At 51.3% G+C, this 18,910-nt stretch overlaps 6 protein-coding genes across 6 annotated transcripts; 2 read left to right on the top strand and 4 right to left on the bottom strand.

Annotated features, from left to right (window-relative positions):
* Positions 1–494: 494 nt before the first annotated feature.
* Positions 495–4,446, top strand: TGAM01_v200539 (coatomer protein complex, subunit alpha (xenin); the record flags this gene model as incomplete). Its single annotated transcript, XM_018811078.2, has 6 exons — positions 495–524; positions 583–632; positions 690–1,009; positions 1,069–2,967; positions 3,025–4,145; positions 4,204–4,446. The coding sequence occupies 6 exons, from the start codon at positions 495–497 to the stop codon at positions 4,444–4,446; spliced, it is 3,663 nt and encodes a 1,220-aa protein (XP_018655709.2).
* A 312-nt stretch (positions 4,447–4,758) lies between these two features.
* On the bottom strand, positions 4,759–5,646 carry TGAM01_v200538 (26S proteasome regulatory subunit N12; the record flags this gene model as incomplete). The annotated part of the gene is made up of 2 exons (XM_018806096.1): positions 4,759–5,034; positions 5,107–5,646. The coding sequence occupies 2 exons, from the start codon at positions 5,644–5,646 to the stop codon at positions 4,759–4,761; spliced, it is 816 nt and encodes a 271-aa protein (XP_018660577.1).
* Positions 5,647–6,655: 1,009 nt separating this feature from the next.
* On the bottom strand, positions 6,656–7,595 carry TGAM01_v200537 (hypothetical protein; the record flags this gene model as incomplete). Its single annotated transcript, XM_018806097.1, has 2 exons — positions 6,656–7,147; positions 7,206–7,595. The coding sequence occupies 2 exons, from the start codon at positions 7,593–7,595 to the stop codon at positions 6,656–6,658; spliced, it is 882 nt and encodes a 293-aa protein (XP_018660578.1).
* Positions 7,596–8,748: 1,153 nt separating this feature from the next.
* On the top strand, positions 8,749–12,216 carry TGAM01_v200536 (hypothetical protein; the record flags this gene model as incomplete). The annotated part of the gene is made up of 4 exons (XM_018806098.1): positions 8,749–8,825; positions 8,879–11,272; positions 11,320–11,491; positions 11,542–12,216. The coding sequence occupies 4 exons, from the start codon at positions 8,749–8,751 to the stop codon at positions 12,214–12,216; spliced, it is 3,318 nt and encodes a 1,105-aa protein (XP_018660579.1).
* Positions 12,217–12,571: 355 nt separating this feature from the next.
* Positions 12,572–14,594, bottom strand: TGAM01_v200535 (hypothetical protein; the record flags this gene model as incomplete). The annotated part of the gene is made up of 3 exons (XM_018806099.1): positions 12,572–13,576; positions 13,660–13,941; positions 13,998–14,594. 3 exons carry the CDS (start codon positions 14,592–14,594, stop codon positions 12,572–12,574), a joined length of 1,884 nt encoding a protein of 627 aa, XP_018660580.1.
* Positions 14,595–15,978: 1,384 nt separating this feature from the next.
* On the bottom strand, positions 15,979–18,910 carry TGAM01_v200534 (hypothetical protein; the record flags this gene model as incomplete). The annotated part of the gene is made up of 3 exons (XM_018806100.1): positions 15,979–15,990; positions 16,052–18,638; positions 18,819–18,910. 3 exons carry the CDS (start codon positions 18,908–18,910, stop codon positions 15,979–15,981), a joined length of 2,691 nt encoding a protein of 896 aa, XP_018660581.1.

The following is an 18,910-nucleotide window of genomic DNA, read 5'->3' as shown; positions in this document are numbered from 1 at the left end:
GAAAAGGAAAGAGTAACAAGGAAAAGGGAAAGGAAAGAAAGAGTGAGGGTAAAGGGAAGTATGAAAAAGAGAAGAAAAGAATATGAGAGGGAAGGGGAATGGGGTGGAAGGGTGAGTGGGAGAGGAGAGGGTGGAGGTTATCGTCCTCTTCAACAATCGCTATGTAGCAAAAGGATCGTGGATTATACCCAGTATAAGAGGGGTGAGGCGCCTAAGGCGGTGAAAGCGTCACGTCCAATGATATTGCGGGGCTGAGATTGGCTCAGTACCCACAATTGGAGATGGACACGATACTCAATTGGAAGCTGTTGTCAATACGACGCACTGTTCCATCTCGCTCCTTTTTACGCTGATTCCCTGGCCAGGCCTGCGCAGCTATCGTGGCCAGCAAAGATCGATTGAGCCGCTCAGATACACCCCTCTGACGCATCGATATCCATATAATCGCTCCTTTCCCTTGATGTGCGAGGCTCCGACCTCACCTCCCCGCCACAATGCAGTCTTCCCCAGGAATGTTGACAAAGGTATGCTGTGCTATTCATGGACTGCCCCGTCCAGCACGTCAATTAACGGCCCTCCCAGTTTGAATCGAAATCATCGAGAGCCAAGGGAATCGCGTTCCACCCGAAAAGGTAGCTGCGCCTGTCGTATCAAGTGGTAGACTTTGAAAGACTGATTTGGTGTATTAGGCCATGGATCCTAGTGGCCCTTCACTCCTCCACAATCCAGCTCTGGGATTATCGGATGGGCACGTTGATAGATCGATTCGAGGAACACGATGGCCCAGTCCGCGGCGTCGACTTTCACAAGACACAGCCACTCTTCGTATCCGGCGGCGATGACTACAAGATTAAAGTCTGGTCGTATCAGACTCGACGATGCCTTTTTACGCTGAATGGCCATCTTGATTACGTTCGAACCGTCTTCTTCCATCATGAGCTGCCTTGGATTCTCTCTGCCTCCGATGATCAAACAATTCGAATCTGGAACTGGCAGAACCGAAGCTTGAGTACGTTTCTTACATTTTCTGTGTGCTAGTCAGCCGCAGCTATGCTAATCGCCCCTTAGTTTGTACTATGACTGGACATAATCACTATGCCATGTGCGCGCAATTCCACCCTAAGGAAGATCTTGTCGTTTCAGCCTCCCTTGACCAGTCAGTTCGAGTTTGGGATATTTCGGGATTGCGAAAGAAGCACTCAGCACCGACTTCGATGAGCTACGAAGATCAAATCGCACGAGCAAACCAAAACCAGACCGACATGTTTGGAAATACAGATGCCGTTGTCAAGTTTGTTTTGGAAGGTCACGATCGTGGTGTCAACTGGGTCGCCTTCCATCCTGCTATGCCTCTGATCGTTTCAGCTGGCGATGATCGCCTGGTGAAGCTCTGGCGCATGAGCGAGACCAAGGCTTGGGAGGTTGACACTTGCCGCGGCCATTTCCAGAATGCCTCAGGCTGTCTTTTCCACCCACACCAGGACCTCATTTTGTCGGCGGGGGAAGACAAGACTATCCGAGTCTGGGATCTCAACAAGAGGACCGCTGTGCAGTCTTTCAAGAGAGAAAACGACCGCTTTTGGGTTATCGCAGCTCATCCTGAAATCAACTTGTTCGCAGCTGGCCATGACAATGGTGTAATGGTTTTCAAGCTGGAACGCGAGCGTCCCGCTTCAGCTGTCCACCAAAACAACCTTTTCTACATCACCAAGGAGAAGCATGTCAAGTCATATGATTTCCAGAAGGATGTGGAAAGCCCAACTCTGCTGTCTCTGAAGAAGCTTGGCAGCCCCTGGGTTTCACCACGCACTCTGTCGTATAACCCTGCTGAGAGGTCTATTCTTGTCACCACTCCTGCCGATGGTGGCTCTTATGAACTTCTTAGCCTGCCTAGAGATGGATCTGGCGTAATCGAACCAACAGAATCTAAGCGGGGATCGGGCAATTCTGCTATTTTTGTTGCCAGAAACCGCTTCGCCGTATTGAACACTGCCAACCAAACAATTGATATCAAGGATCTGTCAAACAATACGGCTCGTTCGTTTAAGCCTCCAGCGGGAACCACAGACATTTACTTTGGAGGCACCGGTAACCTCCTTATCATTACGCCGACGACCGTCTATCTGTACGACATTCAGCAGAAAAAGACTACTGCGGAGCTTGCCATCACTGGCGTTAAATACATTGTCTGGTCAAATGATGGTCTATACGCTGCCCTACTCAGCAAACACAATGTCACCATTGTGACAAAGACGCTGGAGCAAATTAGTACACTGCATGAGACAATTCGCATCAAGAGCGCCACTTGGGATGATGCGGGCATTCTTTTATATTCGACCCTCAATCATGTCAAATATGCCTTGCTCAACGGAGACAATGGAATTGTTCGTACTCTCGATCAAACGGTCTACTTAGTACGCGTTAAGGGGCGGAATGTCTACTGCTTAGATCGATCGGCCAAGCCTCGAATTCTGCGCATTGACCCAACGGAGTATCGTTTCAAAATGGCGCTGGTTAAGCGGAACTATGAAGAAATGCTTCACATCATCCGCACTTCCAGTCTTGTTGGCCAGTCTATCATCTCATACCTGCAGAAGAAGGGCTATCCCGAGATTGCGCTGCAGTTTGTACAGGATCCAACTACTCGATTTGACCTGGCAATTGAATGCGGCAACCTGGATGTTGCTGTGGAAATGGCCAAGGAGTTGGATAAACCAAAGTTTTGGACCCGACTGGGCACTGAAGCACTTGCCCATGGTAACCATCAGATCGTGGAGATGTGCTACCAGAAGTTGAAGCAGTTTGACAAACTGTCATTCCTCTATTTGGCAACCGGTGATCACTCGAAGCTTGCGCGAATGGCCAAAATTGCGGAGCATCGTGGAGATTTCACCTCTCGATTTCAAAACGCCCTGTACCTTGGAGATGTCGAAGACCGCATTCAGATGTTGAAAGAGATTGATCAGTGTAAGCAATATGGTCAACGCTCCCCCCTCTTTTACTCTAGCGCTAACTGTATCATAGATCCTCTTGCGTTTACTACAGCCAAATCCCATGGACTAGAAGAAGAATGCGAGGCTATTCTTGAGGCTTCTGGTCTCACTGAAGATCAGCTAACTTTGCCTACAATGGGCAAACCGCTGGCACCGCCGAAGCCAGTCGTATCCACGTTCAAGAGCAACTGGCCCAACAAGGCTAGCTCCCAGTCCTACTTTGAGAGTGCTCTTCTCGGCCAGGTAGAAGGCTTGTCTCTCGAGGACGAATCAAACACCGCCAATGGAATAGACACTGAGCAAGCTACAAAGGCGGAAGCCGCAGATCAACTCATTGCTACTGCTGGCGAAGACGACGATGACGCGGCAGGTTGGGATATGGGCGACGATGACGTGCCCGAAATTGACAATGACTTTGTGAACGTCGACAGTGTAGAGGCAGGCGGTGCCGGAAGCTGCGAGGCTGATATTTGGGCACGGAATTCACCTCTGGCAGTTGACCATGTTGCTGGAGGCTCATTTGAAACCGCCATGCAGCTTCTGAACCGACAGGTTGGCGCTGTCCAGTTTGCCCCTCTCAAACCTCGATTCCTGGAGGTCTACCAATCTTCCAAGACCTTCCTCCCGGGCTTGGCCAACTTGCCCAGCCTTGTCAATTACGTCCGTCGTACCGTTGATGAAACGGATCTTCGAAAAGTTCTGCCCGTTATCCCTCGCGATCTAGAACATTTGGCCTCTAACGATTTACAAAAGGGCTACGATTCTATGAAAGCTAACAAGCTAGAAGATGGCGCCAGCATCTTCAAGGGAATTCTACACGCTATCCTTGTCAATGCAGTTTCTAGTGAGAGCGAAGTGGCAGAGGCTAAGAAGCTGATTGTTTCCGCCAGGGAGTACAGCATTGCCATGGATATCGAGCTTGCGAGAAGAACCCTTGGCTCGATGGATGAGATTGCCCAAGACCCCGCTAAAGTTAAGAGGAGTCTTGAGTTGTCCGCTTACTTTACTATTCCGAAGATCGAAGTGCCTCACAGACAAATTGCGCTGCTGAGCGCTATCAAGGTGGCGATCAAGAGCAAAAATTACAACTCTGCTTTGGGCTTTGCAAACCGCATCATCGCGAACGGAGGTTCTAGCAAAATTGTCGAAAACGTAAGTTGTCAAATTGTTCCCCTTTACCTTTTCTGATCATATACTTACCCCCATACAGGCCAAGAAGACAAAGGCTCAGTGTGAACGCAATCCAAACGACAGCATTGAAATTGAATTCGACCAGTTTGCAGAATTTGAGATTTGTGCTGCTAGCCACACTCCGATCTATAGCGGAGCTCCGTTTGAAGAATGTGCATTTGATGGATCAAAGTACCACTCTAGTTACAAGGGATCGATCTGTAAGGTGTGCGAAGTTTGCGAAATTGGCAAACACGGTAGCGGTTTGAGGCTGTTTTCATAGATACTTAATTTGGACTTAGAACTCTCCGAGAGGGGGGGGGGGGGGGGGGGTTAAAAGGACGTAGCAATATCCTAGTTCCTAGTCATGGAATTCACTAAAATATTGAATGAATGAGCTGGTTACTAGATCTCATTGATGCTTGAGAGTGATGATATGATTGAACCAAGGCAGAAAACATATTCATGAACCATACAACGCTTACTATTATTAGTGGTTTGGATTCTATGATACCAGGCCTGTCACAGATGCTAATGCACATTGCGAGGCATCCCATGTAATGTAAAATGAACCATGTCTAATTCGATATAATCTTTACACAATAGTTTCTAGCTCGCGAGCATAGCCCAAGGCATTCTCCATGATCATTTGGCTCATGTCTTTGGCACTAGCCCCGTCTTCACCATCAGCGGTAGTACTAGGGAAGTAGATATGGCCCTCCTTGACTATCCATCCACGGTGGTTGGCAAACTGAATAACCTCTCCTTCTGAGTTGAGGAATAACAAGGACTTGGTGGAGCTGATGGGAAGGCTCGGATAGGCTCGCTCGCTGCTGCTAGCGATTTCAGAGCGTATTTGGTTCTTGAGAATCTGTCGAATCCCCCTAGTTAGCAACATGTCGGGAAAGGCAGCACGATACAACACAACCATTCATGCACGTACCTCTGAGAAAACACTGTACTCATCGCATGGCACCTCGCTGCTCTTCATTGCCTTCCATACACGATCATAGCTTCCCTCCATGAGCCACCTCTCTAGACGAACAGGGTATCCCAGGTAACGATCACCTTCGACGTCGGTTCCGCCACCATCTCGATTTGCCAGACTCTCCAGCTCCGAGTGAAACTCGGCATAGCGGCCTTGGGTGAGGAGTAGCAGCAAGCTTAATCCAGTAACCTTGTTGCGTTCGGGGAGGTTCGGAGGCAGGGTCGCCGATGGCAGCTCGTAAAAGGGCTGGAGCTGCTGGACGTAGCGCGTAAAGGCATCGGCATTCTTGGCGCGGATAGAGAACAGGGCGCCTTGCTCGTATGTCTCCCGGGCAAGGGCGAGGAGGTTCGAGGGCGCTGAGGGATTCGGAGTGAGGGCGTTTACGCTGAGGAGGAGAAGCTTGGCCTTGGAGAGGAGGGCGCTGGCCTCGGGGTAGCTCATCTGGGGAGACTGCTTTAGCTGGGCGAGAATCGGGGAGAGGCTCCGTTCAGCCATGGTTGCGGGCGAAGTTGGCGATCTTGAGAGATGAAGTCGGTGTGGCGATTGGAAACGGAAAAGGCAAAAGTATGGTAGAGGAGATGGTGAGTTAGCGATCAAAAGGTCAAGTCAATGGAGCTGTCGGGTGGCTGCAGGACTCGGGCGTTGGTGTGTCAGTTTGTTGGTATAAAGCGTCCCTATTCTAGGCTGAACGATGACGAAGAGGTGTTAGCTGTCTAGGTGATGGTGGGCAGTGCGTGCGAATCCTGACTAAGACAGCTAAGTTACTGCATTCGAGGTGCCAATACGAGTGCCTGCTCTAAGCATCTGGCATGCACATGGATGCTCCTATTTAGAAGTAGAATTATTTCTCAAATCATAGCTTGATATTCGTAGTTATCGTTCTATATATTAGGCGTAAGTTTTACTAGACACCATGAGTTGCTGGATCTAGCTACTGTGCGCAGCAGAAATGATCGGACAGCGTGCTGGACCTTGGGGCATAGGCGCACTTAGAGCTTAAGTGGCTAGCTTAGGTGATATCGGGTGCTCATCTACTAGGCTCCAGGTACATATTTAATAGCTGCCACAGCCCTAGAAACCTGGAGCTGGTTTTCTAACAGTATCGAAAAGTCTCTTGACATAAGTTAAGTCAACAAACTTCACAGATCAATTGCTACCTATTAAACCTAATTTAGTAAAAGTGTTTGGTATCTCGACTCGAAACAACTGCTTACTGGGAGCTAACGAAGGGCGTCGAAATGTTATTGACAAGACAAAAGTACTAGTAATGAACTGCCTCCTAGATTTGGCATTAGGTGCTGTCATAGAGCTATAGTTGTAATTGCAGAGCACAAGTGCACCTATGGCTTGCTCTTTCAGCTCACAAACATTCAATGAAAACGCAGTCCCTCTTGTAATCTCCATTCCTTCGTAGATAGTGCGAGGTAAGAGTGAATGATTAATTCTATGGCATCGCGAAGCTACTGGCGCAGTACCGGGTCCTTCCCGTACGAGTCCTCGCGGTCTAGGGAAAATCGTCTCTATATAGGTATACTACTCGACCAGCATCGGACTCTATTTCTCTTCTCCTTGCCTTCTCCATGTCCGCGGCCCACATAGCTGAGCCTGCTGCCGTGGTCAGCAGAAAGAAGAAAGACAGCACCGGTATTAGCTCAAGGATCATGGCCATTGTTCCAAAGAAGACGCAATCCCACTCGAGTCTCTTGATCTCATCCTTTTGCGCTGCCTTTGTCAAGCCTCGGAGCTGGAACCAGCGATGATGCGATAGCTTACCGAGCCGAGTGCCAGTGATGATAATAAATACAAAAGTTCCAACGTAAGGGATGAGATTGAGAGGAAGAAAGAACACGAGCTCTACAATCTGAATTGTACTCCAAGGATTGAAGCATGCTGGAGTTGTTGGCTTTCCTAGCATTTTGACAGAATTAGGCGCATCTTCAAACAGGATGCGGTGAGGGGCTATTAGGTCCTTCAAAGAGAGGTCGATGAGCGTTGCCTAAGAAAAGTATTAGCCGATGAATGAATAGCTGCATTCTCTCGTCTCTTGGGCTCACGTCGAAAACATCCACCCGGCATTCATCAACAAAGAAACCCTCAAATAGGCCCTGCACTATCACAAGACCTTCGCCCAACACGAGTACAACAGCATTAAACCAGGCGCCCCAGCCATGGAAGATGGCCAGGAAGAAGAATTGCGGAAGAAAGGCAAAGGAAAATAGTACGAAGTATACGAAGAACGATATTAAAGATAGAGGCACTAGCCGTCCAAGAAAGAGAGGCCAAAACTCCTTCCTTCGCGAAAAGTACCAGATACCACGGATAGGATAGCTGAACGCGATGGCTGCGCGCCGAAGGTAGATGAATTGTCGGCTACCAGAGCATCTTGAAAGAACCTGTTCTCTGTGAGGTGGCAGTGTGTTGTTGAGTGGGCCGGGAGCAGACATGATTTAATTTCACCGCATAGTGCAATGAAGGAAATAAGATCGGGTGTCTACGCCGCCCGAATTGATGTTGACGTTGACGTCGTACAAAATCGTAGGCTAAGAGCAGCACCGAATACAGCTGACGCAGCTTTGCAGCATGTGCCCATCCATCAGGTTTCCCACTAACGCCGATCAGTTCCAGACTTTTCCATTTGAGGTGCGACGTGCTAAAATCCCATGTCCGTGAATGTAGACCAATCAAAACTACGCCACAGACAACACGACAACTTCACTCGACTCGATGCTGAACAGTCAAAATCAGGTGTGCATTTCACAGATAGCAAATACACATACAGTTTCGTACGGCATATTGCAGATTGGTGTACAATCTTTACAACATTTCAATCGTGATTAGACTGCAAAAGTTTCTCTACATGAACGTCTCCAACATCTGAGGGAAGGCTTTGCAGCTGTACCTCCTTTGCATCAAACACTTGGGTTAAGTCTAGAGCGAATAGTCTTCTCAGGCCTTCTATGGCAAACCTGCGCTTCGACAATCATCCATCCAGCCAAAGAAATGCGTGCGAGTGCGAATGCGAAGGGAAATGCGAGGGCGGTGACATAGTTGCGGAGACAGTTGGCGAAGTGCCAGTGTTCTTTCTGTAGATGCTTCCCGTCCTCTGACCGTAGATACAACTATTACGTCAAAGTGTCGGTTATTTCGCTGCTCTTACCTTCCTCTGAGGCCCGATAAGAGCTCCGTTGTAGCAGGATCGAGTCCTCAGCGATGCAAATACGTCAATGTGGTGCCATCTTAGCCGAAGAAAGGTCGTGCTTTCCTCATTCACGCTGACAATCTTATCGCCGCCTCAGAGTAGATGTGCGCTCCTTCCATCATGCCCTCGGCAATTCGGCGCCCACCACTTTGCTTCCAGCAGCAGGATATCTTTCTCCCACTCCCTCTCTCTTCTTCTTCTTCTTCTTCTTCTTCTTCTTCTTCTTCTTCCTCTTCTTCCTCTTCTCTCCAACCTCGTTTCTCTCGTTTCAACTTTTGCCTCCCCAGTCATTCATTGTTTCTCACTCATTTGCATCCATCTCTGTTGCATTTGTCTCTCTCACCAGTCCATTCATTGTCCGCATCACGTCAATTCTGCGAATCTTGCCTTCGCCCACAATGCGGGCCTTTGCGTCTTTGGCGGTCTTCATGGCCGGCGCCGTTGTGCAGCGCGCAAATGCTCAAGCTGACTACGGGTATGTGCTGATTCCCACTCCTCTTTGCTCACAGTTCCTGATGTTTCATCTAGAACACACAATGGAAACAACAATGGCGACCCTGATGGTGATTTTGGCGGCAACACAGGCGGTTCTCCCAGCAGTAGTGTTACCGGTGATCCCAACGGCATCTCCTATGGAAATCCAAGTGGACTTCCAAACGGTGCTTCTGCTGGATTGCCTGGAAACTCCCCCGGTTCTGCTTCTGACATGCCCACTTGTGCCCTGCAAGGCGTTACAACAGTTTTTGTCACTGTATACCCTACCAGCCATGTTACTCCCTCCGGTTTTGCCCCCTCTGGTGCTGCTCAGTCCAATGGCTTCGACCCCAATCAGACGATTCAGCAATCTGCTCTCCCTGCTTCAACTGTTTTGATTTCCCCCGTTCAGTCTGCCCAGGCCGCACACACCAGTGTCAAACCTTTTACCACCGTCACAATTGATGTTTGGGGCAGTGATGGCGACCCATCAAATGCATTCACATCCGATAGTTCACCTGCTCCCATCTCTACTGATGGAGCTTCTGACCCTGTTCAGACATCTGCGGGCTCTCCTAACGGATCTTCTGCACTCCCTCAAGACCCTGGCTCATTCAATTCCAATCTTGGAGAACTTTCCACGCCATCAAGCGGTCAAGCTACTGCTGGCAATGGGCCAATTCTGGGATCCCCTCCCACTGCCACTCCTGAGAATGAGGCATACGGTAGTGCGGGTGGTTTCAATAGCATCCCCAATACCTTCAACCAGCAGCCGCCAGAATACTCTTCACCAACTGCTACAGTTGCTGGTCTTGACGGAAGCCAGCCTGCCCAGATAACAGTCGTTGGCCCTGATGGGAAACCGACAATTGTACAATTCCCCGGTACTCAGATTGGTAATGGCAATGGTGCTGACCAGCCTCTTTCTACCGCTGCTTCGTTCCCCAGTTTGACTCCAGGTGCTTCTGCGGCTTCAGATGTCCTCGCGACCGCCAGAGAGACTCTCTGCACAAGCTACACCATTATGGGACCCAACGGAATTCCCACTGTCGTCCACTCTACTTGGATCGACTTGCCCACATCCACAGCATCTCTCCCCTCATCGTTTCCTTCTGGGCCATCGTCCAATCCCAACGCTGTCACTGGCTTTCCAGAAGGGTCTGCCATTCCCACACATACTACGTTCACAATCCTTGGCCCTGATGGACTTCCAACTGTTGTGGAATCATCTTGGTTAATCCCTGCACCAACAAACAAGCTTGCGGGAAACACTGGTCCTGCTTCTTCCAATGGCTTCCCAAACCAAGTCACTGGAACAGCCGCAGGCGTGGGTCAAAGCGGCAGTACGACATGCACAAGCTACACTGTACTTGGATTGGATGGTCTTCCAACTGTCGTTGATACGACTTGGGTCATCCCTAGCCCTACCAACAACGCCATTCCTTCAGCCATCATCACTGGAATTCCAACCCAGGCAGGAGAAGTTTCTGGTAGCACACCTCAAATCACAACAGACCCTGGTGTGAATGTCATTACCACATGCACAAGTTACACAGTCCTTGGTGCTGATGGCGCACCTACCATCGTGGAATCTACATTTGTTATCCCTGCAAGCAATGTTCTTCCTACTGTTGCAAGCGGAATGCCTCTGCCGCCAGCTCAAACCGCAGGTTTCCCTGAAGGCATTTCAAATCTCCCTGATGCAAGTAACTTGGTCACAACTTGCATCACCGTCGGCGTTGTGGGACCAAATGGCTTTACTACACCAGTTGTTCAAACTGTTCTCATCCCTACTGGTGGTTTGAGCAATGCTTTGCCTGCACAAACTACTGTCGGCTTCCCTTCTCTGGTACCGGCTCAAACCGGTCTTCCTCAAGGTGGCCTTTCTATCACTCCTGGCAGTGGCTTGTTCACAACTTGTATCACGGTGACCACAGTTGGACCAGATGGCATGGCTACGCCAGTCGTCCAAACTGTGGTAGGCTTACCGAGCGGCGCAGAGCTTGGGACCGCACTATCACCCCTGTCAACTGGCGTACCATCTTTCCCCAACCCAAATTCCTCGAGCGGTACTCTTCTCGGTCTTCCCACTCTTTCTCAATATGGGACTCTTGGAAGTGGCCTGCCAAGTCTGCTGCCACCATCTGCAGTGGTTTCTGGTATCGTGGAACCAACAGGGACTGTCACTGGAACCCGCACGTCGACTCTTACCGTCACCCACGGTCCCAATGGGCAATTGCCAAGCCTCGTTCCCTACGGTGATCAGTCGGATAACCAAGCGCCAGAATATGGTCTCCCGGGATCATCACGTCTTGCCACTGCTCTCCAAACTAGCACCTGGACCAATGTTATTCCAGAGCAGACCACCACATACACGATCAACTTCCCACTTACTACCATGGCCACTGTCACTCTACCCAATCTACGAGTCTTCCGTCGCCAGCAAGAGTAAGTCAGACATGGTCTTCTTGTATACAGTCTCTAACTTTGTGTAGCTCGGTATCGTCAAGAATTGCCTGGGGTAACAATACACTGAGCGTGAGTCCAACCTCAGTATTGAGCAGCCAGAGTGATTTTTCCTCTGCTCTGCCTTCTGCGACTCCGCTCCCGGTTGATCCTTCTCCTATGTGCCCGACTGGTGGGAAGATCGGTAACCTTACATTAGACGTTCGTGCTCCCCTATTCTTCTCATTGTTCGCTCCTAACTCGTTGTGCAGTTTGATGACGTCAAGGCTGGACCCCTTTTCAATCCCGCTCGTGATATTTGGTTCTCGGAAGGATTCCTCATTGCTCCTCCATCGTCTCAAACATCTCAATCCTACATTCCTTCATCTGGTGGTCAGCTTGTCGAATTCGTTCCACCCTCTTTACCATCCTTGGGCCGTTCTAATGTAGGAGATACTGCGGAGATCGGCGTTGGTCCAAACGCTCCCAATCACTGCTTCAGATTTGACTTCCAAGGTGCGAGCCTTGGCTGCGCGGCAGACGGTGCCGAGAAATGGTGTGAATTTGAGGTATCAGCATATCGATACAACGAACTTTTGGGAAGAGAAGAGTCAATAGCTTGGTCTGAGACAAAGCGTATTCCAGCTTGTCCCGGCTTCCCTAATGGGAACTGTCGACTGACTCCAGTGTCCTTTGACGGCTACACCAATATCACGTCGGTCCTCATCACTCTACGTGTTGGCACTGAGTTGCGAGTCTGGTGGGGAGACGACTTCAAGTTTGGCTGGAATGACAACAGTTGTGAAGCCGCTGCCTGCCGTGCAGGTGCTGCTCCTCAGCCAGTCAAGCGCGAGACTATTGAATCAGTTGCTCGCCGAGGCGTCTGGCACTGGACTGAACGCGGGTTGAGAAGACTGGATGACGAATACACTTGGGAATCGGTATAATAGGCCATCATTTGAAGATTTCGGATGGCAGATAGGTGCGATGAATCGTGGGGAGAAAATATTTTGCAGTTTGTTTGTTTGTTGATGGAGGCAATTTGACCTAGATTTCTTGGCGAGCAGCGTAATGTGGTTGTAGCTGCGGCACTACATGTAATGGTAAATGGCCGTGGAATACAAAATGAGGTCATGCAGTTTATCACACTATTATAATACAATCAAAGGACATTTCCGGTAAACTGCATGCCCTCTAAGAACATCTCCTCTCTATGATAGCTGGTGCTCGGAACGGTATGTCATGTAGGCAGAGAAACGTAAGCCAAGATGTGCGAAAGTAAGACAATCTCAGTGAATCTATCTATAATATACCGAGTGGTGACCTTTTGCGCCAGATGCGCTCCTCTCTACTACTAAACCAAGAGACTGCGGCCTGACTATCGACGTCATCAGTCATAGTGGCATTGTCAAGAGAGCAAGAAGTATCCCAAGGGCCACACTCAATGCTACATGCTGATACATCGAGAGGGATAACGCCGGATTCGAAGTAGTCAGCTACAGCCCTCTTGGTACAGCGGCTGGGGGCAGAGGCGATAGCACAGTGGCCCATGGCCTCTTGGATGATGACGCGGGCGCCGGGATGCTGTGCAGCCATGGCCTGAGCAGCCCTCAGAGGCGTCACAGGATCAAGTCGATTCGAGAGAAAGAGAATGGGCGCTGCTGGATGGCCCGATTTGATGGACGGGTCGGGCTCTGGTGTGGTAAAGGGGCCTTTGAACTGCCACTTGGGACGAAATCGCCAACTGGAGCAAGGCAGGCGGATTGTCGCCCATTCGGCACCAAAGACGCTGGATGTGCTAACCTGACGATTCACGTATTTGCGCCACCAAGGAACGTCCTTGTCAGTAACGTCGTCGCCATCAATGCAAACGACGGCATTCTGCGATTCTATCTTCCCAATGAGCTGGGGTTCGGTGACGTTGGTTATAGGACAAGCGTCTTTCATGGCCGGCATCGCGCCCAAGCCCAAAACCAGGACGGCCATTTTGGTAATGTTGCCGGATATGAAGCTGTCTAACTCCTTGGCGAGTATTTTGAATCCCTTCAGAGGACTGTAAAGCGTTAAGCCAATGAGGGAGCGGACGTCCTCGCCGGTAACAATGACAGCATCGCCGGAGTCTAGCAGCACGGGCTTGGGCCTTTGGTCCAGGTCTAGGAGGAAGCGGTCGAGACGGCAGCGTATATCGGATGCTCCGTGGGTGTCTGATTCGCGGGCCAAAGCACAAACTTCTGGGCCAGCAGCGGCACAACCCTCTATGAAGGTGTCAAAGATCTCATCAGTATCAACGGTGTTTGCGAGCCAGCCCTAACAGAAGTGAAAAGTCGTCAGCGGAGCCTCTCGAGAGCATGGAGATATCATTGCCCTTGTTGGAACGTTTCAAAACCTACCGGACCGGTCGAATAATCCTCGACATCACAAACTCCGTCAAGAATGAGACGACCAACTCGACCGGGAAACATGGAAGCAAAGTAGTTACCCAGAATTGTACCATAGGAAAAACCAATGTACTGGAGGCGCGGAACATCTCCAGGCTCATCATGAAGCTCAACTGGCCTCCTTTTGCGAGCAGATCGCTTCTTAAGCTCATCTCGCTCATCTTCGGAGTCCTGAACTTCAGGGGCTCTCCCCTTTTCATTTTGCTTTCGAGCAGCAGCGTCCCTCTTACGCAGCTCATCAATTTTGTCAACCATCTCAACCATATCGCGAGCAACATTCGGTGTTCCACAAAGGCCATGGCGTCCCCGGCCCGACTGCAGCGCTGCCCAAAAGCGCCCATGATGGCGAGGCTGTAAGCGATGGAGTGGTCGCCATTGGTGAGGGGCCCATTGCCGCGGGACTCCAGAATGAAAGCGTCGCGCGACACGAGACTGCCGTTGAAGCAGTCGGAAGCGGGCAGCGTGTAACCGATGCCACGAGGATCAAAGGAGACGATTTCATAATGGCGACGGCCCGGCTTGTCAACCGTGGTGCGAAGATAGTGGCCCAACGAGAGCATGGCATAGACGCCTGAGCCGCCAGGCCCTCCGGGGTTGAAGAAGATGGAGCCGCCAAAAGTCGGGTCGTCGTCTGGGACAAGAGCGGGCAGCTTGATCATGGCAATCGTGGCTACTCTTGTGTCTGTCTCGTTGAGCCAGTCGAGGGGCACTTGCAAGCGAGCGCATTTGTACTGCTCGTAGCAATCATGATACTCAAGATCGTCACTGGGGGTGATGGTATCCCAGTCAAAAGGGTCGATGCCAGCCGCCAGTGATGAGATGCCAACTCCAGTGAAGGCCAGAGAAGAACAGCATCTTGAAAGCAGGAGCAGGAAGCAGGGCCTCATGGCGGTGATTCGCAGCCCTCGCTCTCTGTCTGTATGGCTATGCTCGCTGTACCTTTATTTCGGTCAGCCTTTGAAAGATATGAGAAGACGGGAGGGGAGAAGAGAAGAATGGAAAAGAGCACAAACCCCGATTAAGAGAGAGGACCGGGCACAGAGTCCCTATTTGTTTGCTATATCCGTGTCCCCGTGGCACCGATGGGCCGGCTTCGAGGAGTTAAAATAGTGTTGGCCATATGATGTTATTTATGCAGTCAATCGTTTCACTAGACGAGACACGTTCAAACGGATTGAGGAGGGGGGAGAACACGTAATCTGCGTTGCCTCGTCCTGACTGCTGCAATCCTTCGGCGCGGGCATATTGAAATAGTGAACTCTTAATGGAATGAGGGGGGTATAAACAGTTCTAGTGCCCGGCGTGTGCATGGCGCGCTTGCAATAGTTCCTCTGGACTTCCGAATAGAGTATCATGCAGGCATGGCTTACAAACTTATGGAATTACATTGGGCATGGATATTTGTGAAAGAATATGGGAAGGCTGTAATAATCATAGGTATGTAGTATGCATAAAGAAACAAAGGCAGTAGTTCGAAAGTGGATTGAGTGTCACCCATTAATCATGTAACGCATTGTCATCATCAGCTTGAGTATGATGATAGAGACAGGATGGTCTACTAAAATGTACCAACGGTGTTGCGTACAGCGGTCTTGGCAGCAAGCATTGGCAGATCTCCAGTGGTTTGCCGTAGTGGCAGCGCCAAGGATCGATGACTACTACCTACTAGTAGTAAGTCTAGGGACTCAATGGTTCAGTGACCAGATCGACCAGAAGAAGTGCATTACCAAGGCAGTGATTTAATCCCCAAGAAAACCAATACAGGAGATATATACAAATCACGTTCAACGGCTCATCACCAAGGAAATAGTAGAAGACAGCCCCAATCGGCTCGTAACATGTACAAAATCACATTCGCATTTTCAATAATAAAACAAACAAGATAGATATCGTATGATTCCAGCGCCGTGATATAAATTTTCTTCAAGTATCATCCAAACAAACCCAGCTTTCCTCCCTCCCACTCTCTCTAATCCCTCGCTGCCCCCCCCCTTGTATCCCTTCACCGTACCCCCGTCTTCGTAGTCTCCAATATCTACACTTCAACTAGCTAAGAAGAGGATCCAAGTCAAGCTCGTAGGCAAATTAAAAAGCAAAATGAAGTAGATGTTACGCTCTGAAATTGATCCTTGCTTGGCGTGTAGCACGTTGTCGTAGTATTTTGTGTTCAAATTCTCTGAAAGTCTTTTGTGTGCGAATTGATCGACTCTCCTTGCTATGATCTTTATATATGCGAGTATATGCTCTACGACATGTAGAAAAGAGCAGTCATTACATGACAACCTAGAGAATCAATGTTAGTCTTTCTCATGCATCCGGACGCTATAAATGTAGAGCTACTCACGCAATCACCATCCTGTTTACCCTGTGGGATGCCCATATCTTCAAACGTTGCGGGACCCTGTTTGCTCGGTGCCTTGCCAGGCTTGCCCGTCGGCGCTGAAGCCGCGCTCGGTACAGGACTCGGGCTATGCACATCAGGACGTGGAGGGCCTTGGCCTTGGCCTGGAGGAGCTGTGCCGGCTCTATGGGGACTCGGCATGCCGGGACTTGGCATGCCAGGACCTGGACGTGGCCCTGGGCCGTTTCCAAAACCTTGGGGACCTGCGGGACCTCCAGTATTGACTCTTCCTGGGTGTCCTCCAGCTGGTGGGGGAAGAGAACCCACTCTGTCTGGGAAGTGGCCTCCGGGACCACCAGGACCACCAGGGCCGCTGTTATGATGATCGGCATATCCATCCGGCCCTGGTCCTGGTCGTGATGATGTCCGAGGCCCGTATTGACCTGGCGGCGGTCCCCCGTGAGGGCCTCCGGGTCCGCCGGGTCCGCCGTATCCCTGAGGCGGCTGGCCTCTTCCGTTTGAGTGAGCGCTTCCGGGCCGGCTGTCTCCTCCGTATGGGCGCCCGGGACCAGGCCCGGGACCAGGACCAGGACCACCTCTGCCACGACCAGCTCCAGGAGGAGGCTGATTGGGGTACAAGTTACCAGCCGACTGGGAGCCTGGCATCGGCCTTGGGCCTGGACCGCCAGGGCCGCCAGGGCCGCCACCTGTCGATGGCCTGATACCAAAGGCACTGCTTGGTCGGTCTGCCGCAGGGCCTTGATTAGGGGGGTAGTTGTTACCGTAACGACCTGGATTTGGTCGGCCATCGTCATCCGGATATGGCGCTCCTCCACCAGGGCGGGCATTTATCGGCTGTGCCCGATCATCCACGGGATAAGGGGCGGCAGACTGAGAGCGTGGAGGGGGGCCGTTGGAATCGACGCGGATATTAAAGGCTGGCTGTCGATCAGTATCAACAAAGGACGCTCTGGATGGCTCAGCAAAATTCATATTTTCCACAATCGTAGGACGCATGCCGGGAGAAGCCACGGGAGAGGCTCGGGAAGAGCCAACTGACGTGACAAGTTTGGGCAGCGGCGGTGGACCACCTTCGCCCTCGTTTAACGTGGGCATCGGGTTGTTTGCCGTCTTGAATCGTTCGGGGCGCTTGCCTCTCATCGAGCCATGCTGTGATTTAATTCGCGTCAATGTTGTTGTTTCGTGATCTGCTTTTGAAAGACTCTTATCCTGGCTCAGGGATTCCAGTCGACCAACGGCATCCTTATTCCCGTGATCGGCCGCGAGTTGATACCATCGCTGGGCTTCGACAACGTCCTTGTTAACGTGGATACCGATTTCGTGGTAGTAGCCCATGGCGAACTCGCCAGTGGGCAGCTTCGCAGACGCCGCCTCATGGGCATATTTGAATGCCAACTCTTCGTTCTTCTTGAAAACACCCTCATAGCCAAAGAGGAACCATCGGCTGACTCCAAGAGCAGCCTCTGGGATTCCCTGCTTGGCGGCCAATCCGTAGTAGTGCAAAGAGTAGGAGGGGTTAAAGTCGCAGCCCAGCTGACACAGCTCAAATGCCTGGCCCATTTTGAGTTGCGCCTTGGCGAAGCCAAGATACGCTGCCTTTTCGACGTACATCTTTGACGTCTCGACGGTATAAGGCAATAGCCCTTCGGGTATGGTAATGTCAGGTAGGTCTCGTCCGATAAGCATGCCGTACACGTATGCTCCCTGGGGTGCATCTTCGTCTGCACAGTCGGCTGCGTTTCGGATGCGCTCCAACCCCCCCTGATAATCCTTTGTCTCGCCATGCTGGCCAAGCAGACTCATCATGCCCATGCGGTAAAGGGCAGCCGAGTCCTTCAAGCTAAGGCCCTTGTAGTAGTACTCCTTTGCTTTGGACATGTCATTGGACTGCTCGAACAGCATGCCCATTCTGTATACTGACCGCGTGTTGCCAAGATCGCTCGCCTTCTTATACCCCGCGTAGGCCTCGCGCTTGTCGACGCGATCTCCAAACTTGCCGAATTCAAGCCATTTGGCACGAATGTAGAGGGCATCCGGGTGCTCCTGCTCGGCCAGGTATCGGATGATGCTGACGGCGTCGTTGCGCAGCTCATGCTCCTTGCGCGGGGTTGGGGGGCGATTGCCGGTCTCAGCTGCCTCCCTGGCGGCGGCGTCCATGGAAATCTCGGCCCAGTTGAGCACATCGCGGGCCCAGGTGATTTGCATGTTGACGTTCTGCGAGTGCAAGACATGGTTTCGGGCCTTCCACAGGATCTTCTCCTTCTCCTCGTCCGCCGGCGGCACGTTGTCGCCAACCACCTTGGGGAAGGGCGAGAACGACGGGGCGTCGTCGTCCATGGTGTCGGGCTGCCGTGACCGACCGCCGCTGTTCTGGCCGTAGGCTCTGCTGTCGTTGCTGGTGAGGGGCTTGCCGGGCTGGTTCTGGGCGGCGTAGGTCGACAGAGAGGGCTCGCGGGCTCTGCTACTGTTGTAGGATGCTGCGTCGTGGCTTCTCGGCTCAATTTCACTGGCTTCGAGCTCCATGCGCTGCAGGTCCTCCTGCATGTTCTGCGGCACCTGAGGGGTCACCCTAATCGAAAGGATCAAGAAGAGAACGTCAGCAGCAGCCCCACCTCGAATGGCTGAAGGGCTCCATTCAGCCTCTGCCAGGGTCCAGCCTCGTCAACCAGGCGAGATGGAAGATAGGAGGACGACAGGACCAAGGAGGCTTGGGGGACAGGGGTCTGTGAAATAAAATTGAAAAGCATACCGCTGAGGGGACGGAGCCACGACCTCTGGCATAAAGTAATCATCATCGCTTCCCGGAACGAAAGTTGCGCCAAATCCAAGTTGGGGGCCCAT

The sequence above is a fragment of the Trichoderma gamsii genome (genome assembly GCF_001481775.2).
Source record: "Trichoderma gamsii strain T6085 chromosome Unknown Scaffold_1.2, whole genome shotgun sequence".
Taxonomy (NCBI): Eukaryota; Fungi; Ascomycota; class Sordariomycetes; order Hypocreales; family Hypocreaceae; genus Trichoderma; species Trichoderma gamsii.
Note: the sequence above shows the minus strand (reverse complement) of the source record. Positions and strands in the feature narration are given on the sequence as shown.